Raw genomic sequence first — 25176 nt, forward strand, 5'->3', positions numbered from 1 at the left:
TGATGATTAAGTTTGGATAGAAACACACTAACGTTTCGGCAGATAAGGGAAAGGAACTGATGTGAAATATGCATTGGGTACAAAATGAGAGAACATGGCTTCAGTACATATTTCAGGCAGGCGAGCTGATGAAGTCATGGAGGAAATCATGGTTGCATTTCAGAACAAGGAACATAAGTAATCGAGTGATAAGAAATATAAAATAAACACTATGGGAGGTCATGGTAACAAAAGGTACATCCAAGTTACTATGCATGGAACTATTACCTTGAATATTTCAGCAGGACAATGACAAACTGTCAATTCTGACCTGTGTGACAATATAGAATGATGGACAAAGTCAAAGGATGGCTGGATGGAGGACAAAGTAGGTATGGATATTGCACATCTGTTTAATACTCACGGCCCACGCTGGGTGCTGGGGTCCAGAAATCTGAGCATATTCCCATAGGGTCCTAGGTGCTGATGGCCACCTGCAGGTGCTGCTGATCCACTGGGCAGAGTCTTCCTTTTTCTGGCCAGATAGTAGTCCCGCAAAGACTTCCACCTCTCTTTGGCAGCTTGCACTGATGATGGAAGGAGAGTATTGTTACCATTTCATTTCATCCAACAGAACAAAATGTCACCAATAGAACTAAATTGGTGTGCACTGTGCAGAATATAAAAACGGCTTAATTTTGGCGCAAACAGGCATCAAACTGTCGGCTAAAACAACAGAGAAATTTCGGCGCAAAACCAACTGCGCAGAATTTCAGTTTTCAGCGGATGAGGGTCTAACAGGCGTCAGGCATAGTGCATTGATGCTTTCCAGTCTGGATCGATATCAATGTATAATATATTGCAAAATAAAACACACTGATTGTGCCAAACCAATCAATAAAGGCATCTCTATGTATCTTGATCTTCTAAATTCAATCTAAATACCCTTTCTTCTTCGTGACTATGATGTTTAGACCATTTAAGTTCAATAGTGTACTTGAAAAAGCCCATTTCAAGGCATGTAACCACCAATTATTGCAAGCTCAAGTGATATCAACTGAAAACCTCAGCTGCGTAGGTAGCCAGCAGTCAGCACTCACCATCACATCTGCACTCAGCTGCCACTCTTTGCCAATCAAGATCTTTTACAGTCTTTTTCTTTGCATAGTCCTTCGACTTTTTGTCCCACAAACCTGGGTACTTCCTGACTGCTTCAATTATTGATTCGTTGAAGTCCATTTCTGCAACAAAGAAATGCCAGTGATCTGGAGGTTGTCAAACATTCAGTACCTAATAACAACAATTATTTTAGTGATTTTCTCCTTCTGCACCATTTATTAACTTTAATTCTTAAAATGGAAAAAAACACATCCTTCCAAGGTTGACGAATAAGACCACACATTTATAATTGTTACTATTTACACAAAACATTTATATCTTAACACCCAGCCACATGTTGTCAGGCATAGGCGGCGGAACGGGGAGGGCACCATGCCCCCCTTTGATTCTGGCATTTTAACATTAGCCCTATGGGCATTGCATGGAAAGAATGGGACCAAAAGTCAGCAGTGCCCCCCCCCCCTTAATTGAAGGTGTTCCGCCGCTACTGTTGTCAGGCTAGGTTATGTTACGTTGGTAAAATTAGGTCAGGTTAGCTTAGGTTTTGTTATTTCTGCTCATGATGTAGCTAATTTTTTAGCTTTACATGATCATGTGAACAATGTTCTAGATTGATAGTTGGTTTGTGACAATATGGTGTTGTCTTCATTCAGTATGGAGCCCAAGGTGCAATTTCGGGAGACTTCACAAAGGGCGATTTCACATTCTTTTCATGTGCTTAGTTAATGCGTGCAAAAATAATACAAATCAAAGCTTGAGCTTCATATTTCTCCTTGAATTTTCCACACCATCAGTGCAACTGAAATGCTGGAGCCACCAAACTACCCAATTAATTTAATTATAACAATTCAATTCATGTGAAACACATTAGTAGGGTGAGGTTACAGATTGATTTTCATTTGATTATAACAACATTCAAATTACCTCCACTCATTTCTCCATCTTCATCTCTCATTGCACGTTCCATACTGATGCGTAGGTAGGTGAATATCCAGAACAACTTAACACAGAAAATACGACTATAATCTACACAAATCGGATGAAAACTGACACCTACTCAACCTTCTGTCACTTCAAAAAAGGCAGAAGTAAACAAAACAAAAGAATGCCGCTGTGCGCCATAAAATGTCGCGTGGAACGATATCCCGCAGAAATCGAAAAAAAGTTCACGGCTCTGAACTTTTTTTCGGTTCCGACTCGTCGGTTTTTGCGGGTTTTCGTTCCACGGGACGCCAGACTGGCAGTGTAGCTTGCGCAATGCTTTCGCTATGAGGCGAACTTTACGACGCGAACCGAAATCCCGCAGAAACCGAAAAAACGTCGAAATTCATGCTAGTGTAGCTTAGGCTAAGAGCTGGACTTTTTGATGACGTCTTCGGGTGACGTCATGTCCTGTGTGACGTTTCGTGAGCAGGTAAGGAAAAGTCACCACCGCTGGCGAACATTGGTGCGGTAAATGGCAAACACAAATGCTGCGCAGAAAAGACAAATGTGTATCTTAACAACATTCGTTCGGACGACAATAAGTTCTTCATGCGATTGTTAGTTATCTGTCGTGCTATTTTAGTATGATTGTTATTAGCAGTTGATTTGTGAAATGTATTATCAAAATCAATGTTTATTGAACGCAGATTCAGTTTATTTTCAGATGTACCTACCTTACACTTCACTCATCTCAAGCTGTTCAAACACCCTTGACAAAGTCGATTAAGATGAAACGTTGGGTATAATTTATACTGTGTTTTCTCTGCATTATTAACATATTCATCATATATACAATATAAGGGCCACATGCTTTTTACAGGGAGACATGTCAGACAGCCCAGTAGGATGAGGCTTCATCAAGCGTCATTTTTAGCAAAGCTTTTCTTGCTTAAAATCCAGTCTGCAAAACAAGGCAGGGCTTACACTTTGGCTTACACTTGACTCCCAGCTGTTGTGTCTTTGCTATGCGATGTTAAACATATAAAACATCTTACTATTCATGTATGCGCCATGACTCGTAATCTTTTCACAGCCAAGACGCTCCTAAGGTACATGGAATGTGGGGAGGGCAGCAGCATCAGTGCAGCACCGATGGTCGGATGCGACGGCTGCGATAAATGGTACCACTTCCATTGTGCGGGACTGACTAAGGAGCCAGGTAAGGGCAAATGTTTTCTGTCAGTATTTTTGTATATATATTTTTATTTTTATTCAGTATTTTTGTTGCAGCTATAGTGGTCAATGAAATATTTTCCACACTGTTCAACCAAACATGTATTTCAAACAATCTGCTTCCCAACCAAGGGCGTCGCAACAGGGGGGGGGGGACGGAGGGGATCTCGTCCCCTCCACTTTTTAAAATTTTAACATTACGCCTATGGCGTTGCATGGAAAGAATCGACTTAAAATGGTCCTCGTCCCCTCCAAAATGGTCAATGTCCCCTCCAGTCGTCGCACCGTGGCGTCGCCCCTGTTCCCAACGACACAAATTTAGTCAAACAATGTGCCAATATGGAATTTTCAGGTTCAGTTGAATGAAATAGGAGCAATGATAATTGTAGATTACGTATACCTGCAAGAGAGGAAAACAGAATACATTGTATTGCTTGTCCTTCACCGATGCTGTTATTTTTCCATTTCTAGAAACACCGACATGGCGATGCAGGTTGTACTGCCTGGTGAGGCCGCGGTCTCCGGAATCGCCTGCAGACGAAGTCACCTGGCGTCCATCTGCACATCACTTGCAGCAGTGAGGCCTGCTGACAGCGTCTGGCAGTGTCGGCAACGTGCCAGACAGCTATCTGGAGTCCTGCTCACCGGAGGTCGCCGACAGGAGGGGCGACGCATCGTCTCCGAGGTCGCCTCAGCAGCAGTGAGACCTCACTGGCCGTCTTCTTAGGCTTCAACTAGATTGCGAACAACCTATGCTGAGACAACGCCCATGACGTGTGATCCGGTACCGCTACCGCACTGCGTGCCTGTGCCCGCCGTGAGCCGCTAGTGCATGGGTTCGACCATGAGAATATGTGTTTATGTTGCTTTTACTATTGTTTGTACGTTGAAGTGACGAATTGTTTATTTTTCGCAAGCTTCCGCTGTCCTGTTGCCTGCAGCTCCATGCAACGCCAGCTGTACTGTTGTTTTAATGTTGTCTCTCCGCTCAGCTGTACTGTTGCCTCTCCGCTCATAACAACCTATGCTGAGACAACGCCCATGACGTGTGATCCGGTACCGCTACCGCACTGCGTGCCTGTGCCCGCCGTGAGCCGCTAGTGCATGGGTTCGACCATGAGAATATGTGTTTATGTTGCTTTTACTATTGTTTATACGTTGAAGTGACGAATTGTTTATTTTTCGCAAGCCTCCGCTGTCCGGTTGCCTGCAGCTCCATGCAACGCCAGCTGTACTGTTGTTTTAATGTTGTCTCTCCGCTCAGCTGTACTGTTGCCTCTCCGCTCATAACAACCTATGCTGAGACGACGCCCATGACGTGTGATCCGGTACCGCTACCGCACTGCGTGCTTGTGCCCGCCGTGAGCCGCTAGTGCATGGGTTCGACCATGAGAATATGTGTTTATGTTGCTTTTTATACTATTGTTTATACGTTGAAGTGACGAATTGTTTATTTTTCGCAAGCCTCCGCTGTCCGGTTGCCTGCAGCTCCATGCAACGCCAGCTGTACTGTTGTTTTAATGTTGTCTCTCCGCTCAGCTGTACTGTTGCCTCTCCGCTCATATATGACACCCTCTATATGAATGGCACTACTGATTGTCACACCCACTGTCCGTATTGTCCGTAGTGGTGTCTACGCCCATGTTAATACAGCGTGCAGAATCCAGATTCTATTGAGGAGAGTTGAGCCAAGTCACCATAGGCTCGGGAAGAGAGCAACGTGGAGGCCCACTGCCCCTTCCCCGGCCCCCACTGGGGGCGCCAGCCACTCCAACTTTTGACTGGATGTCAAGAGCGTCGCCACGAGGGGAACGAGTCGCCGGCCAGCCAAGGTAGCCAACGGCGTGTGAAGGTCGCCTGACCTCGAGGAAACTGAGATGGCACCAACGGAGGTTTTGTTAAGTAGGCGACCAAAATTCGAGCGGCAGCAACCTGGGCACCTTCACAGATAGCAGTGCCGCGTATCAGGGCGCCTTCGACGTTGAGCTGGGCGCCGATCATCAGGACGCCGGGGAAATATGACCCAATATCCCCCGTAAATATGTGCCTCGGAACTGGAAGGGAGACCCAACCATAAAACTGAAAGCTCGCCGTATTTTATCCACTATTTTTCGAGCAGGTCCATAGATTTCCGTCCTCAAAAGTGCGGGGATATTCACCAGTGTTTGAGTTGGATGGGACTATAGTGGCGTTTACACCGACAGGAGATTCCCATTGCCGGCTGTGGGAAACTACGGTCGGTGTAAACGCCATTCATATTTCCTGCGTCACCCCTGTGGGGACGCCCTTACTCCATGGTGCCGAGCTTATCAATTTGGATATCAATGGAATCAAAATCTCTTATCGATCGATGAAGAACTAAATTACCCCGACCCGGAGAGCGTCTTTGGAATCAAAGCAGTAGCACATGACGCAAGACTTCAGGCAAATAAATCCTTCTTGTCTGAAATAAAACATTTGTGTATTGATAAGCACGTTTTATAAGCAATGGTAGCAAGATTCTCCATGTATTTGGTCACAGTGATAATTTAGTAGTAGATACTCACCGTCGCATTTCGGTTTTTTAATTTAAAATTTATATTGTCAGAGCTAGCAACATGTCTTTTCACTCAACAATAATTACAAAAGTGAGAAAGAAATGATAAATTGCTTAAATTTTGGTGAAACTAAAAATTAATTCAGCACATATTTTGTTTTACAGCGTTGAAGTCCAGCTCCAAAGGACAGCTGACGATCGTAGCCGAGCAGGCTGTTTGGTACTTCTTCACTACTTCTTTAGAAGTACCCGTTAGTACCGATCATTTCTCACATAATAAGCTATTGGAACAAAAATATCCATGTTCTTCTAATTATTCTCATATCACACTTTAAATAAATACTTTTGAAATGCATTTGCTAATTAATTTCACAAAAACGGCTTGAAATTTTACAATGTCAAAATACTTGTTCCAATTTCCACCATGAAACCACCACTATATTACTTGCTTACAGAACCGTGCGCACAGTGCGCGCAGTTTTATCGTGACGTCAGAGGGTGCTTCCTCAGTGGCGCCCCCTGGCGGGGAACGCGTGCAAAAAGTCCAGCTCTTAGGCATGTCCAAACCAAACGGCGGCGCCAGCTGATCGCGGCGTCGGAAAACCAACGGCCAACGACAATGTCGGCGGCGATCGTGGGGACCGTGGCGATCGTGGCGGTCGCAAAGAAAACAGCGGGGGCATCGGCGAGGCTGACGACGTTGACGACGAGATAAGTGCCAGTGGAACTGGAATCTTCGACACAGGTATGGATAAGTCTTCTACCAAACAAAATCAGGTTGGTAAACTTGACCAAAGTGTGTACAGAGCGTTTGGGCAGGAATCCGTGGGCTCACTCTCCCGCTCCTCGAGCGATACAAGCAGCGCCGAGGCGATCTGCCCGGGGGGACCCGGTAAGGCATGTGGTAACCCAGTGAAAGATGGGGAACCCGGAATTTGTTGTGACAGATGCCATGGGTGGTTTCATCCGGGCTGCCAAGGGACACCCAAAGCAGCAGTTAGAGCACTGGATAGATTCCAGAGTCTCGCATGGCTGTGCGTGAAGTGCAAATCGGACCTCAAAAGCAAAAAAGGGAAGGATCCCTCGTCATCGGAATCCATAGATAAAAGGCTTCAACAACTAGAGCAGGCAGTGAAGAAAAATGCTGAGCTCTTGGCCGATTCAGTCAAGACCCAAAAGCAAATGGTTCAAGACCACGCATCCCTCATAGAGAAATCAGTGAAATCCCTTGAGACGCAGACTTCAAAACAATCACAGATGCTTGAACTAACTGCTCAGCAACACAAGGCATCATATGCTGAGGCAGTAAAGAGCACATGCTCGGAGGTCGCTCATGTCGTAAAAACCCAGCTTGCTCAGCTACCTAAACCAAACCAAAACGAACAGAGAACCACTACCTCTACCACTGCTGAGCTGTCTAGAGTTCTTGACAACCACCTGGACAAGGAAAGGAGGAAGGCCAACATTGTCATCCATAATCTACCCGAACAAGGAGAGGGCACTCTGCACGAGAGATCAACAAGTGACCAGTCTGCAGTCACAACCATGATCAGGGAGGTGATGAAAATAAACGTCACAGCATCAAAGTCATTCCGAGTTGGAAAGGCCATTCCTGGGAAACCAAGACTACTTATTGTCACCCTGGACAACCCAGCTTGTAGGCAGGACGTGCTGAAGGGTGCTCCCCAACTGCGCCACTCTGCACAGCACAGCAACATTTACATCACACCTGACCTGACCCAACAGGAACGAGAGGCAAACAGAAAGCTGAGGGAAGAGCTGGCATCCAGGCGGAGATCCGGTGAGGACAACCTGAGAATCAAGGGGGGAAAGATAATCTGCCTCAATCGGGAAACAAGTAACGATGCTTCCAGCACAAGCAGGAACCCTGGTGGCACCACTGTGCCTTCTCAAACTCGCCAGGCTGGAAACACCGCCCCTGACGCGCCTGTACCTGCCCAGAAAACCGCTGTGCCTCCAGCTGTTGGCATGGCATCTACCAGCGACGAGGGTGGTGGCACAGTGCAGAGACCTGGTGCAGCGGACGGCAATGGTGGCACACCTTTGCAAATCCCAGCACCTAGCTCAGAAGCCCAGCCAGCAAATGGTTTGTGACTAAACCATCCAACCCCTCGTGACACGAAGAATCTCACAGTTTTATACACTAATGCTGACCAGTTTATTAACAAACGAGATGAACTGTGCCTGCTGATTTGCGGTGATGAGCCTGACGTTATCCTCATCTCTGAGGCAATTCCCAAAGCCCAGAGAAACCCCATTGCCCCTGCACTATTAAATATCCCAGGTTATGAAATGCATCCCAGTTTTGATCTATCCACCCCAAACCTAGGCCAGAGTGGAACTAGAGGCGTATGCATTTACACGGCAACAAACCTGAAGGTAACAGAGGTTCATCTAGAAAAATCATCTGTGGAGAACACCTGGGTAAGATTGTGCCTCGCAGGAAGTGATAGCCTTCTGGTGGGCTGTGTCTACCGTAGCCCCTCTGGTGCAATGCAGGAAAGCACAAAGCAACTCGGAGAACTCTTCCAGAAGGCCTGCTCACTGCATGCTTCACACCTGATCATTGTTGGCGATTTCAACTTCCCCCACATTGACTGGGAGTCTGAAACATCATCTGCACCTGCATCTCATTGCTCACACCTGTTCTTAGATATGGTACATGACGGTCTTCTCTCTCAGCACGTCAAGCGCCCGACTCGATACCGATCGGGCGAGACACCGTCAGTGCTGGACCTGATCTTTACCAACGAGGAGGGTATGGTGAAAGACATACAGTACCAATCTCCACTAGGAAACAGTGACCATGTGGTCATTCGGTTTACTCTCTCCTGCTACACTGAAGTTGCCGCCTCACTCCCCGAGTATCACACCATAACTGACTATGAACACCTTTCCACCGCCCTTGGTGAACAAAACTGGTCCGATATGCACAGCATGAACCTGGATGAGGCATACCAGACGTTCAAAGCGCGGCTCTCGGAGGCCCTGACCGAAAGCTCCAGGAAGAGGAGATCGCGTCACAAGAAAAACATCTACATGAACCGCAGAGCCATGCAACTGAGGAAGAAAAAGAAGACGCTCTGGACTACATACCGATACACGCTTGACCCCATCGACTACGCCAGGTTCACACGCTGCAAAAATGAACTCAGGAAGCTCACCAGAACCCTACGCAAGGAATACGAGTCAAAGCTGGCTGACAATCTGAAACAGAACCCAAAGGCCTTTTGGAGGTACGCCAACACGAGGCTTCGCACCAGGAGCAGAGTTGACAACCTGCTAAACGAACGGGGAGATCTGACATCATGTGACCAAGACAAGGCTGACACGCTGGGCAAGTACTTCAGCAGCATCTTTACCCATGAGGATACTGAAGCACCAGATATGGACCTTGATTGGCAGGGCCCCTTCCTCGATGATGTTGAAGTATCTCCTCAGAAGGTGGAAGGAAAGCTGCTGTCCCTCAAGACTACCAGCGCACCGGGGCCTGACGCGATACGCCCCCGAACCCTTCGCGAGTCAGCACTGGCTCTCTCCTCCCCTCTGAGCATACTGTTCCGCAAGTCTTTGGACTCTGGGTCACTTCCCTCGGACTGGAAGACAGGCGAGATCACCCCGATCTTCAAGAAGGGAGACCGCCAACGCCCCTCGAGCTATCGTCCAATCACTCTGACTGCCATCCCTGTCAAAGTCCTTGAATCAATTGTCCGAGATGCTCTCCTCCAACATTTCCGCGAGAACGGTCTGCTCACCAGCGCCCAGCACGGCTTCCTCCCAAAGAGGTCGTGTACGACACAACTGATGGAAGCAATCGAGGACTGGAGCGCCGCCATCGAAAACGGAGACAACATCGACATCATCTACCTGGACTTCGCCAAGGCGTTCGACTCTGTGCCGCACCAACGTTTGATCCGCAAGCTGTTTGCATACGGCGTCCGGGGCCCGCTGCTCAACTGGATCGCAGCCTTTCTGATCGATCGCCGACAGAGGGTTGTGGTCCATGGATGCAAGTCCTCGTGGGCCCCTGTGACCAGTGGCATTCCACAGGGATCGGTTCTCGGACCTGTACTGTTCACGATATTTGTCAACGATCTTCCCTCGGAGGTCACTGGTTCAGTCAAACTGTTCGCCGACGACACGAAACTATACCGCCGCGTCCTGGGTAGCAGCAATGACCTCCAGACTGACATCGATGCGCTCGTCCGCTGGTCTGAGAAGTGGCTGCTCCCTTTCAATGCCCAAAAGTGCAAGGCGATGCACCTCGGCCACCGAAACCCGGAGCATGCGTACTATTTGAACGGAATCCTGATCCAAAACGCTGAAGAGGAGAAAGACCTCGGCATCGAAATCGACAACCAACTCAGTTTTCACAAGCAGACCGCGTCAGCCGTCGCTAAAGCCTCACAGATTCTGGCCGTCGTGAGACGCTCATTCGCCAACATTGACGAACACACGCTGCCGCTTCTCTACAAGACCATGGTTCGGCCCCTCCTAGAATATGGGAACACAATCTGGGGACCTTTTGGGAAAGAGGACCAGAAGAGGCTTGAACGCGTGCAACGTCGTGCAACAAGAATGGTCGCACAAATCAAGCACCTCCCGTACCCCGAAAGACTCCGTCGACTGGGACTACCATCACTCTACTACCGGCGGCGCAGAGGCGACATGGTGACCCTATATCAGCTGCTGCACGGAGGGCTGGCCATATCGCCAGAAAACTTCTTGACCCGGAGCAACTCAGCTCGAACCAGGGGCCACGAGTGGAAGCTCGAGAAACCGAGGGCCACCAAACTCGTGCGCAGAAACGCGTTCAGCTTCAGGGTCATCAACGACTGGAACTCTTTACCAAGTGCAGTGGTCATGGCACAGTCCGTCAACCAGTTCAAGGCCCAGCTGGACAAGCACTGGGGTGGCATCATGTACGACACCCCCTATCCCTGAGAGCCTAGCCTGTATCCCGACATGAGCTCGATGAGAGCGGGATCCCCAGGCCAAGTGGCCTTTTCAATCCCGATCACCACGAAGGTAAGGTAAGGTAAGGTAAGGTTTTCACCTAACCTATGGTGTTCAGTGCTCTTGCGAGGAACATATTGTATTTTCGCCCACAGGGCATCATCAGACAAGCAATTGGCACAATTGGCAATCTGTGCCAACTGCTTGTCTGATGATGCCCTGTGGGCGAAAATTCACCTAAAAACATCATTTTTGACATTTAAACTTTCTATATTCGAGGAAAAGGTCATTCATTTTGAGTTATTCACCTAACCTAGCATGAACAACCCCTTTTTGTCACCTGCTGGGTCTGGGATGGAGCTAACCTAGCGTTACTTAACCTAACGTTCAGCTGCCACGGGTCCAGTTGTCCACTACACTGGTTCACTTGTCCAGTGGCTCAGTTCTCCACTGGTTCAGCTGTCACTGGCTCAGTTGTCACTGGTTTAGCATTACTGGGTCAGTAAAGTTCTCAGTGTACCAAAATATAAGCTTGTCTTATATACTAAATATTAGATCGTCTATCTTGGCTCAATTCGCTCTAGTCTAGCGTCTGTCGTGCAACGTTGAACGAGCGCTGACTGACACTGCGCGTCCTTATTTCGGCAGTACGGCAGCATATCATTAAAAGAGGCGATGTCTATGTACCCATCGGAACCTAGCGTTTCAACTTCAAATGGAAAAATGGAAGAAGTAGTGGGAAGTGCATCATCTGCCTTGCTCGGTAAAAGTCGTCCATCGAAAGCTCCCGAACTGAACCTGGTGGAGCGACGGAATTGGATGATACACATTCATTTCATCAGAAAAGAGTTCGACACTTGCAAGGCGTTGCTAAAAGAACAGCTGCAAGAAACGAACGACATGTGCGAATATGCTTGCTATATCCAGGGTCTGATCCTGCGCTCCGAGGGTAGCATTCAGCACTCGTTCGAGATGTTCCAGCGCTGCCGCGAGCTGAACCCGCAGAACGTGGACAATTTGCGACAGATGGCCCGGTCTCTGTTCCTGCTCGGCCGGTTCGACATGGCGGTGGCCGCCTACACACAGGCCGAAAAGGAAGCCAGCAGCACCCCCGACTGGGAGATATTCTACAGCAAAGGGCTGTGCTACAAGCACCTGAAGCAGCTGGCCGCCGCCCGCGAGGCGCTGCGCCGCTCGCTGCAGCTGCACCAACACGAGCGCACCTACGACCAGCTGGGGCAGGTGGCGCTACTGCAGGGCGACCTGCAGGAGGCCATCGCCACCTACCAGCAGGCCACCGAGCAGTTTCCCGAGTCGGCCGAGCTGCTCACCTCCCTGGGGCTTCTGTACATGCGCGCCGGCCAGCACCAGCAGGCGTTCGAGCAGCTCGGCTCGGCGCTGGCCCACCAGGCCGACAGCACGGCAGCCATCCTGGCCGCCGGCAGCATGATGCAGGGCCATGGCGAGTTTGACGTGGCTCTGAGCAAGTACCGCGTGGCGGCCCGGGCGTCGGCAGAGTCGCCGCCGCTCTGGAACAACATCGGCATGTGCTTCTTCGGCAAAAAGAAGTACGTGGCCACCATCAGCTGTCTGAAGCGCGCCAACTACCTGTCTCCGTTCGACTGGAAGGTGCTCTACAACCTGAGTCTGGTCCACCTCACCATGCAGCAGTACGCCTCGGCGTTCCAGTTCGCCTCGGCGGCGGTCAACCTGCGTCCGGACCACGGCCCCATTTACCTGCTGCTGGCCGTGGCGCTGACGCACCTGGACGACCCCGAGAGCGCCGAGCAGGCGTACGGCGCCGCGCTGGCCGCCCAGCCGACCGAGCCGGCCGTGCCGCTCAACCTGGCCGTGCTGCTGCACGCGCTGGGCCGCCACGCCGAGAGCCGCAGCCAGCTGGCCGAGTACGAGCGGCGCGCGGCCGGCGCGCAGCCGCCGCCGGAGCTGGCCGAGACGGCGGCCCGGCTGGCCGGCCTGCTCAGCGGCGCCTCCACCTCCGGTCTGCCGTCCATCAGCGGCGCCTCCACCTCCGGCCTGCCGTCCATCAGCGGCGCCTCCACCTCCGGCCTGCCGTCCATCAGCGGCGCCTCCACCTCCGGCCTGCCGTCCATCAGCGGCGCCTCCACCTCCGGCCTGCCGTCCATCAGCGGTGCCGCACAGCGACCGCACTGACGGGCGGGCGGCTCCGCCCTGCACGGCTCCGGCTCTGCTGGTCAAGGCCGCCGCCGGCGCTCGACGCCGCTCCGGCCCGCGTCTGGTTACACCTAGTCACACTCGCACGGGGCATTTCACAATGAGGCCGACCCTCGTCTTGTCATATCTAGTCACAGTCGTACTAGTCACTACACTATGATCATCACTGTTGATTTTTAAATGTCTTAAAGACCATATTCATTCGCATGCTGGCTTTCTTCATTTTGATGCACATTCAATCGTATTTTCATTTGCGATTTAGAAATGGTATTTTGCTCGTTTAGTACAGACGTGTAAGGGCCACACCACATGTGATCGTTGTTTTCGCTGTAATCGCTATAATCGTTGTTTGTTTACATAAGGTCGAGTGAAAAACAATATGCCGAAAAAATGAAACACGAACCTAATCTGGCATTATAGCATTTGGTATCATGTTTAATTAGGCATGTGAGAATTGGCTCATTTTACAAACCCGTAACGCAGACACCAGGGGCCTCGCACCCGATCTCTAACGCCGGTGGACCGGAATGCGCCGGTTCTGAGCTGGTTCAGGGCGGAGGAGGGGAGGTCCAAGGGAGGTCACTGTGGGCGAGTGGAGCGCTGCGTCGTCTGGGTGTCGCTATCTGCCTAGAGCATGGAGATATGCGGTGTCTGCTCAATGCTTATTCCATTCCGTCCAAGGCCGTCGGCGGTATACCGTTTGAGGCGTCATGTTTTGTTTGATGAATAAATGCACAAACAATTTGTCAATTTTTAGGTATTACATTTTCCAACCGTTTCCTGTTCATACCTTGTATCAAAACCTGAATCATTGCACTGCTTTGCACCGGTTTTTATAGTCCTGACGTCTGGAGACGTGTAACCAACAACGCTACTGCAATACTGCAATGCATTTTTTCTTTTGTTTTGTGTCAAACGCGACAGGGGAAGTTATTCATCAGTTTCCCAGCGGTGACGGAGTTGCGACGGGCACAGGGCCGTCGATTATTCACCTGTCAGAAGACGCGACTAACCGAGCTCCCTGGTCAATACTTCTCACCCGGTCCAATCCTGTTCAGTCCCGACAATTCAAAGCCACGCGTCTGTCAGTGGTCAATAAGTTTATTTTGTCTAGCTACCATTGTTTAGCTCATTGCAAAGGCATAGTCGTCTGATCACATTGCACACTCTCACCATTGCACACACAGTTAAGCGTCACAAGAGTGACTGGCTGTCGAAGCGCGCCCACCCCTCCCCCGCGACCCGTCTCAGGACGCCGCCACCCCTCCCCCAGGAACGAGTGGACGGCCACCGATCACAGATTAAACACCGGGACAGCTGCTCAGCGCCGCAGAGGACCCATACACCCGTCCGCATCGGCCTAAAACGGGGTGAAAAATATAAAAACATAACGGTATAACCCTACACATCAGACAGCACCGTGCATCTGCATATTGTGACCGAGCATAGGGGTCATCTCACCGACTCCCGGCCAGTCGCGCGATCCATCGGGAATGTTTAACTGGAAATGGCCGGTTACGCGGTGCCTGCGGGGCACCAGGAATGCGTTAAAATCAGTTTGATGTCAGCCGTGGGACCGCTGACAAGGAACCGTTACTAGGGTAGCTCAGGCATCCACTGCAAGATTACGAGCCATCAGCCATAAGGACACAACGCTGGTTTGGGGCGGACGGTCAAAGCCCAGTCAGGATTGATTACAGACCCACGCCTGGGGCCCAAAGTCTGTTACCCTGGGAGTGTTACAAGTTGGCTCTGAGTATCCCTTTCAGTTACAGGAACCACCTGGTTCTCTTCCCTGGTTACGGAACTACCTTGTTCCTTCCCCTGGTTACCGGAACCACCGCTGACAGCCAGCACTGGTTACCAGCCCGCGGCTGCTCCTTGCATAGGGCACCGCAAGGAAGAACACAGCGGCGCGCAACATTAAAGCCAACATATTCTCAATGGCGGGTCGCCGTGTTAAAGCTGCTGCCGATAGCCCGCGGCGGGCGCCCGGTGAGGGTAAAGCAGGCTCCCAGCGCCGGCCCAGCCGCTCTGCGCCGGCTTACACCGACCCCGACGGTCAGACGAGACCTGCCCCGAGCGGAGCGGAGACCGGTGGAGTCTGGTAGAACTGGTAGAAACCGCCCCGAGTAGCGGCCGCACTACTTGGGCGGCGATTCCGTGTCCCGGGGCGACTCTCCGGGCGAGTCGACTCCGCGGGGCGAGTCTCCGGGCGAGGTGGCGCCCTGGGCGCGCGCGATGTACATGCGCAGTAGTTTCATTTTGGTGGCGTTGAGCGCGGTGAGGTGGGGCTCGACGGCGTCACCGCCGCACACAGTGTGCGCCGTGACGATACAAAACACTGCCGCCTTTCGCACCGACGACTCGCGGTTATCGTATGCCTGCCAGACAGACGGGTGTCACGTTAAATATATAATATAAGACAGAGAGGGGCGTAAAGTCATGGGACTAGTCACACGGATGGACGATACTTTACGGAGCCCGACACGGAGCTCACGGGACCGGGTAAAGGGGACCGTTACGTGACGGAGCCGGATGAAGGACGCAGTCGCGTGAGAGAGACGCATCACTACAAGTGCAAACTGCAGAGAGTAGCCAACAAAGTGCGCGCACAACAACGGCCAGGGACACGCAAAGGCAAGGCCAAGTGTGACGGTCACAGGAAAAGATATGTTTAGCCTGCAAAGGGGCGGCGAAGCCTAGAAAGCAGTCTCAAAAGGATCATGTGACACAGTGACACAATCTGAACAGAGTTGTCACATACCACTCTTGTTGCAGCTGACGTAAAGCGGCTGGGGTTATCGGGGTTATCGGGACGTTACTGGTCAAATATATCCTGTATTCATCGTTTGCTTGCAGGGCATATGCAGCCATGTCTTCCCCTACTTCACCGTAAATACCGCCTGGCTCTGTACGCAGTTAGGGGCGCGGGATGGTGCTGGGCGGCTGCGGTAAGGCGGATGGCCGCAGTAGGGGGAGGAGGGGAGGGGGCTGGGAGGCCGGGCTCACCTTCAGCAGCAGCGGCATCAGCTCCGGCAGCCAGCCGAGCACGGCGGCCGACTCCCGCTGCTCCATCAGCCGCGTCAGAGTGTTGATCGCCGCCCGGTTCAGTGGAAACTGACCGGCCTGCACGAGCGGTCCTAGCGCGCGCAGCGCCGCGTCCGCCGGCAGCCGCGCGGCCAGCGCTCCGGCGCACTGTTCGGCGGCGCGGGCCACCTCGCGCTCGGCCGGCTCGGCCTGCGCCTCGAGCACGCGTCGGAACAGTAGCTCGCTGAAGGGCAGCAGCAGGCCGGCTATGGAGTCGCGGCGCAGCATGGCCGTGAGCGCGGCGAGGACGGGCTCGCGCGCCGCACCGCCCGACTGCAGACTGTCCAGGAGCAAGTGGAGCACGGCGCTGCAGGACAGGGAGACGCGGGAGGTCAGTGATCACCGCCGTCACGCAGACACAGAACAGACGACTTTCAGTTCGCTCGCAAATAATGCTCCTATTCTGTGAAGTCGTTTAAGACACTATCCTACAAGAGTCCCCCCCCCCCCAAGAATAGCACAATGACGAAAAAGGCCCGTCTCCTGCTCCCAAAAGACCTGCAGACCGGTGTCTGACGTGAGCCGTGTCAAATTACCACGCGTGTCTGCCTATCACCCGCGTCACTATATCGGCCCGGGTGACCCCACCCGCGCCCCCGGTGTGCCCACCCACCTGTAGTGGTCGCGCCAGAGCTGCTCCGAGCCGGTCCCCGCCAGCCTGGCCAGCGAGTGCAGCGCAGACTGCCACTGTTCGGCCGGCTCCAGGTGGAGGGCGGCCAGCGCGGCGGCCAACTGCTGCTGCTCGTCGCTGTCGGAGGGTGCCTCCGGAGTGGAGGCGGCCGGAGGGTCCGGGCTGCGGGCGGGGTACAGGAGGTCAGACAGGAGATCACATTGCCACTACGCCTCCGGGCTGGAGACGAGACCGGCTGTTAGTAAAATATCGCCTGTAGCTAGGTAGGAGACCGGCACTAATGGCAAAACTACCAGCTATGTGTAATAAGCATCCTCCGTTCTTTATGAAAAAAACGTTTAAGCGGTGTTAGACGTTTTATCTTTTTAAAGGTAGTGTGCCACCTTCAAATGATTTCCCATTTTATTTTTCCTAGGATAAGAAGCTTCTGTTTTTACCTAATATCGCAAAAAAAATCAAAAATGGGCCTAAAATAGTGCTTTTTTCGCCTAAAAGTCTATCGGTTTTTCGATATGTATAACAACTGTAGTGGGCTGAGCTGCAAACAGGCGTCGGCAACAATCACGAATGCGGCGCACATGTGACAATAAGCAAAGGTCATTATAGAGTTACGACGTACGGGAATGAGTTATCAGCTGTCTAATCGTAGACAACACAATGTCGAATTTAAACTGTAAGCCTGTATTGGTATTGTTTCTTTAACCCGCGCCCTGCTGGGGGTCCTGGATTTCCACGCCCTGCTGGGGGGGGGGTGTTTGAACACCCCCCCCCCCTTGTAACTCGGCTCCTGGGCCACGTAGCGATACGCGGAAGGCGGCGTTCGAAAGAGCGTAAAAAATAATGACGAAATCACTTCGGTCAATTTTTTGGTCAGGTCAAAGGTCAGGTCACCAGAGGTCATTGAAGGCAAAATTTCGCCGATTTCCAGGTCGAATGTCGAAAATTTCCAAGAAGCCAACGCATAACTCGGGAACCAATAGAGCTACAGCGCCGCGGAAAAGCGCATTCGATAGCCCTATTAACGCCCTTTCTGAGTAATTCTCTCAGATTTGACCTAACGTCAACGGTTTTGCCTGCAGGGGGCAAAAACTGCAAAAATAGCCGATTTTTTTGAAAACAGTTTTTCTGCAATAACTTTTGGCCCAAGCCTTGTACGAGCTTACTTTTACCGGCATCGTGTTCCTCTCGTCAAGACGCATCGAATGAACTATAACTTGACCTTGAAAGGTCAACTTGAAAATTTGACCTCAGGTCAAGGTCATGACCTGACCGGAAAGGGTCATGTTGCATATCAGTCGATCCGTATCGTCGAGCTGAACACATCTAAGGTGTTTTCATCGCTCTAGCATGCCTCTATCAAAAGTTATTTGCGAAAAACTGTTAGATACCATTCGTGACCTAAGATGACCTCAGGGCATAAACAAGGGTCACGGACACCATTTTTAAGTTCAGTGTGTCTAAACCACTTGTAATTCGGTGTTTGGGAGTGTTTATAATGTCTTTCATCCAAAAGAGGCGCATTTCAATTTTCTCCCATTGACTTATAATGGGGAGGTCGCAAAATTGACCTGACCTTAGGTCATCGATATCAAAATTCTGAGATATACATTTTGTACATGCTATTGCTCTTAGCAATCGCTGAAAGTTTCAAAGCGATCGGTCACTCGGTGTAGCTATGACAGACATTGAAAGTTTTTATGAGGTGAGGTCACTTCAAGTGACCTGGTGACCTGACCTTGAACGACCTTGGTCTGAAATTTTCACAACATGTGTAGAATTGATGTATGATAAGGTGTACCAAAAACGGCGGCGCTCCGCGCCGCCGTTTTTGAGATATTCGCGAAAAACCACAAGGGGGGGTGTTCAAACACCCCCCCCCCCCAGCAGGGCGCGGGTTAATTTGGCTGTCGAATATTAATTTATGGTTTGAAATATTATTTTATGTAAAATAATTGATATGAAACAGCCGTCTCTAAAGTTATGACCCCATCTCACCACATGAAAGTGGCAGAAATGACAATGATCAGCTGACGCATTTTTCTTGGCTGAAGTCAGAGCGCGCGGCCCGACGCACCACCACCGCACCACAAAGTATGAGCAGAAGCCGCGCCCAAAGCCAGGGCCCCGGTAACGTGAAGTAGCCGAGTCGGGGCAGCGTGCGCTGACCCAAGCCGGGGCCGCGGCTTTGGGCGCGGTCTACCGCATCCCCGCGGGCAGCCCCGGGCTATCACATGACACCGGGAGGACGCGCGGCCCGGCTTGGGTCAGCGCACGCTGCCCCGACTCGGCTACCTCACGTTACCGGGGCCCTGGCTTTGGGCGCGGTCTACCGGCCCACCTAACAGGCGTGTTCGAAACCGCAGGAGATGATGATGAACGGGTTTATCGAAACTTGATTGGATGAGCCTATCGGTAATAGCGATTTCAGTGTGTGCATTTATTGTTCATAGTGGTGTGAAATGTGGTTGGGGTACGACCGACAACCCGTCGGGGCGAATTTCGCACTGGGGTACTCAAAATTTGAAGAATTTTAGACGTTTCCATGAGTTTTGAAGGTATGGATAAGTTCTAAAAATCCGGTTCTCCTTATCTGGGCCATTAACTCCATACGGTCCAGGAAAGCTGGCACACTACCTTTAAGCGGTGAGTCACATTTTAAAAACGTTTAAGCTCTCCCGTTTCGGCGACTGGACCTCAGCTCATGAGTGGCGACCGAGCTCGGTAGCTCTTTCCCGTTGGCCCTGTACCCCGCCGCGGCCCCCCGCCCCATTTCGCGATACAGCTACCCCGAACCCTTTCTTTTCCGCTGTCCACTGACCTGCCACCGTCGCCGTCTCGGCCGGGACGAGTCCGCAGCTGGGCCGCCGACTGGTCCACGCTGGCGCGACGGCGCAGGTGCTGCTGAATAATGTCCGTGGCCGCGTCCTGCCGGAGGGCAGCCAGGAGGTCAGAGGTCCGACGGCGGGTCAGAGGTCAGACGGGTGGAGCAGAGATCAGATGGTGGGCGGGTCAGACGGCAGATGACAGAGGTTTCTGCGGACTTTTCGCAGTCTTGCGACTGAATGACCTACACAATATCAAAACGCTTCGCTAGTTTATAACTTCCAGAACAAGGTGTCTCGTCCCATTTGCCGATGCAGCCATTCACTTTCCTTCCCAACTGACCGACAGCACACGCCCGAAGAGCTCAGCCTGTGACGCACCTGGCACGATTTGGGCACCTGCTGGAGGACACGGGTAAACTCTGCCGTGTTCAGCTCGAACAGCGCCACGATAACGGCACGCGCGGCGCTCCTCGTCTCCACCGACTTCTGGTCAGACGCCCAGCTGAGAACCTGAGGACGGGAGAGCTCGGTTCAGACGGAGAACGGCAGACGGAAAGCGTACGGCTCACGGCACGCGACGGAGAATAGCGGCACAACACAATAGACTGAGGTAAGACAGCATAGAGACGAGCGAGATACTGTTCAAAAAGCCAAGTCGAAATCCGCGAGCAAATGACACAGAGCTTTATTTAGTTGGAAACTGGAGCAGATTTAGTTGGAAACTGGCACGTAACTTGGCACGACGAACGTGTCAGTACAGCATAGTTTGACGATGCTGTTTAGGAAGCAGTAAGTTACTCAGCTATTTCCAGTGTTGAACATCTATAAGCATGTAACATGCACATAAGTAATAACCATTGTAACCGGGAACTTGGTTGGAACAATTCTAAGAATTTTAATCTCGCGGCACCCAGCGCCGATGCCGCTGTGTTCGCCGCGCCGGTCTAAGTAACTACCTTGGTGACGGCGACCGGCAGGTCGGCCTCAGCCCTGGTCTTCCCTACCTTGGTGACGGCGGCCGGCAGGTCGGCCTCAGCCCTGGTCTTCCCTACCTTGGTGACGGCGGCCGGCAGGTCGGCGTCGGCCCCGGTCAGCTCGGCTGCGTCCATACTGTCGAGCAGGGCGCGAAGGTAGCGCAGCGCGGCCGCCTTGGCGCGTCCGTTGGGCGTCTGGTACTGGTCCAATAGGAAGTGGCACACACACTGCAGCTGCTGGCTGGCTGGGAACGACGACCTGACAAAACGCAGCGGACACGGGTGAGGGCAGTTGTTCAGTACAGCGGACCCGGAGACTGTAAAGGTAACTGTTCAACATAACGGATACGAGTGAGGATAGCTGTTCAGCACAGCGAACCCACGGAGGATAGTCTCTTTGACGCGAATGGACAGCGCTGTTGATAGGATGATAGAGAACGGCCTCGACATCGAAGTACCCTCCACACATCCTGACCCAAACGTCTCAAGGCGACCTACTTTTCACATATTCTCAAAACTGGAAAGTGTGTTCATTTTTTTGTGGAGGGGTACAGGCAAACAGCAATGTGGTGTCTGACATGACCACGCCCAGTGTGTGCCTCACTGACCTGACCACTTCCCACTATAACTCACCTAACCACACTGAGTGTGTGCTCCAGTTTCTGAACCACGGATCCGAGCACGTCGGCACCAAGTTTGGTGAGTAGTCGCGCCACCAGCACGCGGAGCCAGTCACCCAGGTCGTCGTGGTGTTGGATCACCAGCTCCTGGACCGTCTCCAGAAACACGCCAAACACCTGTACGAGCGGGGATGATTAGGTGTAAACAGCAGGCTGGGACAGCGGAAAGGCAATGATAATTAACGAACAGAACAAGCATCAGGGTGTCATTTCAAGGTGATATGCACATAGACGAGCCTAGCTATTAGGCAGCCGAGTTAGAATGAAAAAGAAAAATGTAAACGCCCGTCGGCATTTTTCTTACCTTGGTGTGCGGGTCCATGAACATTTTGGTGAAGAGCTCGGTGACTCGGCTGAGCTCGGAAGCGGCTAGCATTCTGTTGGAGCGGAGCACGGCCTGCAGGGCGAGCAGACCCTCGCGGCGCTCCGACCACTGCGTGGAGGCCGCCTGCTCGATCACATCACCCACCGGCTGCCGGCAGACGACGACAGATGGGTTACTGACACTGCCCGGGAGGACGCGGCAGTAACTGAAGTCAATGTTGTGAGATATCAGCCACAAGGGAGCTGCTCCTAACTTAGGTATGGGAAGCCACAGTAACGCCTCATCGCAGGGAAGAGAAAGAGATGGACAATAGCCAAACTGAGCCAGCCTGTGCGACAAGAGCAATGCATAAATTGAAAGGTAACAGCGATTAAGTACCACAACTGAAAAAATCATATTACGCTTGCGCGTAGTATCGCTGACTGCAGTTGCTCAGTGCGCGTTGCGCATAGGTTGCAGTGATGACACGTACCCGGTCTCCGACCTCGGGCAGGCTGCTGGGGAGTGAGCCGAGCGACTGAGGGCCGCTGTTCCAGCCACCCGCCTGTCAATACACAGACAGAGGAGCAGTGTTAGCGGACACACTCACACCCCAGTCGTAATCGACTTATATCCGCACACGGTTTTGTTTTTGTCAAACTGGCCTCAAGTCCATTAAGCCCATCCACCCTTAAACAGAGAACATATGAGGCTTAAAGTCCTGTAGGGATACAAGCATTTCGATGGAATCCATTCTATTTAACTGAGCACGGCAATAAAACGCCTCATTCATTGAGAAAGCTGGCACTATCATAGCGATTTACGCAATTCAAGTAAGATTACGTCATTACAGCATTTTTTACGAGGCAGAGATGACGATAAATATTTCCTTCAGCGTCTTTTCCAACAAAGCACCGTTCCTGACCACAGTGTGGGTGTGACTCACGTCTCTGCGCGGGGTGGGCTCCAGAGACGAGCGGCCGGAGCTGAGACTGCCCGCCTCTGACGGGGAGCCCTCTGAGAACATATCGGGTACTGGCGAGCGCCACCGGGCCACCGACGCCTGTGTGGAACCAAGCGGCAGGGTCAGATAAGGGTAGACAGATTCTGACAGCGTACAGACAGGGTAAGGTAGGGTACGGACAGGGTAGATATGGTGCGAAGTACGGAGAGGTTACGGAGTATGAACCGTCAGATAGTGGGCGGACAGCTGGGGATGGTACCGAGCCGTCCAAGATAAATCTACTAACAGGAACATGTCACTGGCTCTTGGCCCCACACCATCAAAGCATCTGCACATTAGACGCGGGTGGACCCTCCCGAGAGCCACAGTTGAGCCCCTGTCCAGCCAGTCTCGCTGTCAAGCATATACGAGTGTATATACGCAGACATTACCGGAGTGAGCCGTCCACTCACCGGTGTGTCTGAAGGGGCGCTCTCAGAGGCCCTCCTCTGCCGCAGAAGGTCGGCGGCCGCCGCCGGACGGGATAGGCCAGTCACACCGGGCCTGAGGTCAGACGGGGTCAGCAGGTCATCCATAGAGGTCATCGGGTCACATACAGAGGTCAGAAGGTCACGTGCAGAGGTCACCATATGTTATCCACAGAGGTCAGCAGGGTGTGTTGCATAGAGCACAGTTGTTCATGTACAGAAATCAGGGGGTTGCGTTTTCATGGACATCCGCCCCATAAACTCGAGAGCGGCACATATCTCCCGGTACTAACCCACGGAGACAAGACTTCGCCAGTGGAGGAAATCTCGTCTGCACTAACCTCCTGATCCCTGTGGCTCCCGCCGGCGTCTGCCGGTGCGGAGACGTCTCGCGGGACGGACCCGTGGAGCGCGGAATGCCCGAGCGGCGCCGGCGTCTGCCCAGCGTCTGGGACTCGGACGGAGAGCCGCGCCCGGTCAGACCGAGACGAGACGGCGAGCTGCTCCGACTGCCGGCTGGAGACGGGGAACGGGTCAGTGGGGAGACGGAGAGTGTCTCTAAACCAGCGCCCGGTCAGACCGAGCCGCGACGGCGAGCTGCTTCGGCTGCCAGCTGAAGACAACGGCGGGAGGGACGGGTCAACGGGGAAATGCTCTATCCCTACATTAGTGGAGGGTCAGGAGAGCTGGGGGAGGGGGGGGTCAGGTCAGGTCAATGGGAAGACAGTCAATCCCGATAGCAGCGGAGGGTCAGGAGAGCTGGGGGGGGGGGGGTCAGGTCAGGTCAATGGGAAGACAGTCAATCCCGATAGCAGCGGAGGGTCAGGAGAGCTGGGGGGGGGGGGGGGGGGTCAGGTCACGAAATCTTGTTAATTTATAGCAAGCAACTTCTCATGATGAATAGCATGAAAAGACACTAACACTACAGGCACTCAGGCAGCAAGCTAGCTTATAGCAGGGAAAATACGGCACATGCAAACTAAGCGAACTAGGGGCTCAGCCTGTATCACTGATCATGCTGCCGGAACTGAAGTGGTACTGTTAACGACCATCGTTGAAAATTATCGCCGCCAAGTTGATTGTGACCATTCCCAGTGTTATCCATGCGACAAATACCACTACTAAGTACTAGTCTGAGTGTAGGTAACCAACACCGATTATTGAGCTTGGTGTGACCGCTATCTGTGTTGAAATCACTTGTAGTGCTGAGCTGCGTGTAACTAGTGTTGAGTTGACTCTGGCCAGTACTGAGCTGAGTGTATCCAGCACAGTACTGGGTAAGTATTGGTTCAGTATCGTGCCCTCGATTCCGCACTGGGGGAGATATACGCCCCCTGATGCGATGTCAGTCACTCACGCTGACTCTGCGTCACGGAACGGGTGCGCTGTGGGCCGACGGACGAGGGCGGCGGCCGCGCGCGGCCCGGACCCGGCGTGCTCGATACTGCGGGAACAGGCACGGCGGCGTCACGGCGGGCCGCCACGGTACGAGCGACAGACGGCGGCGCAGCCAGGCAGCTCCGTGAGCCGGCGTCATAGCACACGGACGGGTAGATAGCGAGCGAACTACTCGGCTAGCGGCAGGGACAGGCGGCGGTAGGTAGGTGGGATGCTGGGGTAGCGGGATGCAGACAAGCATTCTCTGCTAAGACAGCATAAGGCATAAGGCATACGCACTACGTAGCATCATTGAAAAGGCAAAATGCAGCCTAAAATTCATCCAGTAAATGAACGGCATACACGTATCATATAGATGACACTGTGGCAGTAATTACTACGATGCAAAAATGATACTAAAGGCACGGAATATATAGTCTACGACATGGAATGGACAGGAGCTTCGATTAGCATTGCCACGTGTGTAACCAAAAATCAAGGATTTTGCCGGATGAATATCCGGAGATCCGGAGGATGCGGATGAATTTCTTTCCACGTGGGTTTACATTTTCATATATTTTCTTAACATTTCATAGGTACATTTTTTTAACAATCGTCGAATGATTCGTCTTCAAGGGCCAAGTTGTGACTGTGACTTTGAAATGGTAACCGTATATTTTATTGGAAACTTTTAGCACACATTGTTACGGGAGCATTTATACATATTCATTGCATTAGAGTTTTAACATTGGTCTAAACTTAAATGAAATTCGTCTAAAATTTGATGAAGATGAGGAAGTGCGAGCACTCGCGCTCTACTTCCAGGGTCCCAGGACTATATATGGCCTTGGTCCCAGGGCGTATCGGTTCCTACAAAAACGGTACGTCCTTCCCCATCCTCGA

The 25176-nt window shown here is 52.1% G+C and overlaps 3 protein-coding genes across 10 annotated transcripts in view; 1 reads left to right on the plus strand and 2 right to left on the minus strand.

The window, feature by feature from the left end:
• The window catches only part of LOC122379514 (nudix hydrolase 24, chloroplastic-like), a 17856-nt gene extending 15544 nt beyond the window's left edge, over positions 1-2312 (minus strand). For all 4 annotated transcript variants that reach the window (XR_006256190.1, XM_043361786.1, XM_043361785.1 and 1 more), the window contains exons 1-3: positions 2023-2312; positions 1080-1220; positions 404-566 (exon numbers count right to left, since the gene is read on the minus strand). Coding sequence is in view for 1 of the 4 variants with exons in the window: in XM_043361784.1 (XP_043217719.1) it covers positions 404-566; positions 1080-1220; positions 2023-2065 (347 nt within the window). In the remaining 3 variants the exon portion in view is untranslated. The remainder of the gene's footprint in view (positions 1-403; positions 567-1079; positions 1221-2022) is intronic.
• The window catches only part of LOC122379513 (Bardet-Biedl syndrome 4 protein-like), a 17707-nt gene extending 4004 nt beyond the window's left edge, over positions 1-13703 (plus strand). Inside the window, exons 1-2 of one of the 3 annotated variants that reach the window (XM_043361783.1) lie at positions 6429-6536; positions 11417-13703. In XM_043361783.1, the coding sequence (XP_043217718.1) occupies positions 11444-12940 (1497 nt within the window). In that variant the 5' untranslated portion in view covers positions 6429-6536; positions 11417-11443 and the 3' untranslated portion in view covers positions 12941-13703. Of the gene's footprint in view, positions 1-6428; positions 6569-11416 lie in introns of those variants that run through there. The other 2 variants (XM_043361781.1, XM_043361782.1) reach the window with 2 other exon arrangements.
• Positions 13704-14042: 339 nt separating this feature from the next.
• Positions 14043-25176, minus strand: part of LOC122379515 (CLIP-associating protein 1-like) — a 44383-nt gene continuing 33249 nt past the window's right edge. For 2 of the 3 annotated variants that reach the window (XM_043361788.1, XM_043361790.1), the window contains 13 exons: positions 24254-24340; positions 23238-23412; positions 22882-22972; positions 22412-22528; positions 21959-22030; positions 21466-21633; positions 21115-21278; positions 20560-20740; positions 19886-20017; positions 19501-19607; positions 16665-16844; positions 15974-16358; positions 14043-15345 (listed from right to left, as the gene is read on the minus strand). In XM_043361788.1, the coding sequence (XP_043217723.1) occupies positions 15106-15345; positions 15974-16358; positions 16665-16844; positions 19501-19607; positions 19886-20017; positions 20560-20740; positions 21115-21278; positions 21466-21633; positions 21959-22030; positions 22412-22528; positions 22882-22972; positions 23238-23412; positions 24254-24340 (2099 nt within the window). In that variant the 3' untranslated portion in view covers positions 14043-15105. The remainder of the gene's footprint in view (positions 15346-15973; positions 16359-16664; positions 16845-19500; positions 19608-19885; positions 20018-20559; positions 20741-21114; positions 21279-21465; positions 21634-21958; positions 22031-22411; positions 22529-22881; positions 22973-23237; positions 23413-24253; positions 24341-25176) is intronic. The other variant, XM_043361789.1, reaches the window with a different exon arrangement.

Source organism: Amphibalanus amphitrite, unplaced genomic scaffold, assembly GCF_019059575.1.
Source record: "Amphibalanus amphitrite isolate SeventyFive unplaced genomic scaffold, NRLGWU_Aamphi_draft 000079F_arrow, whole genome shotgun sequence".
NCBI classification, from domain to species: domain Eukaryota; kingdom Metazoa; phylum Arthropoda; class Thecostraca; order Balanomorpha; family Balanidae; genus Amphibalanus; species Amphibalanus amphitrite.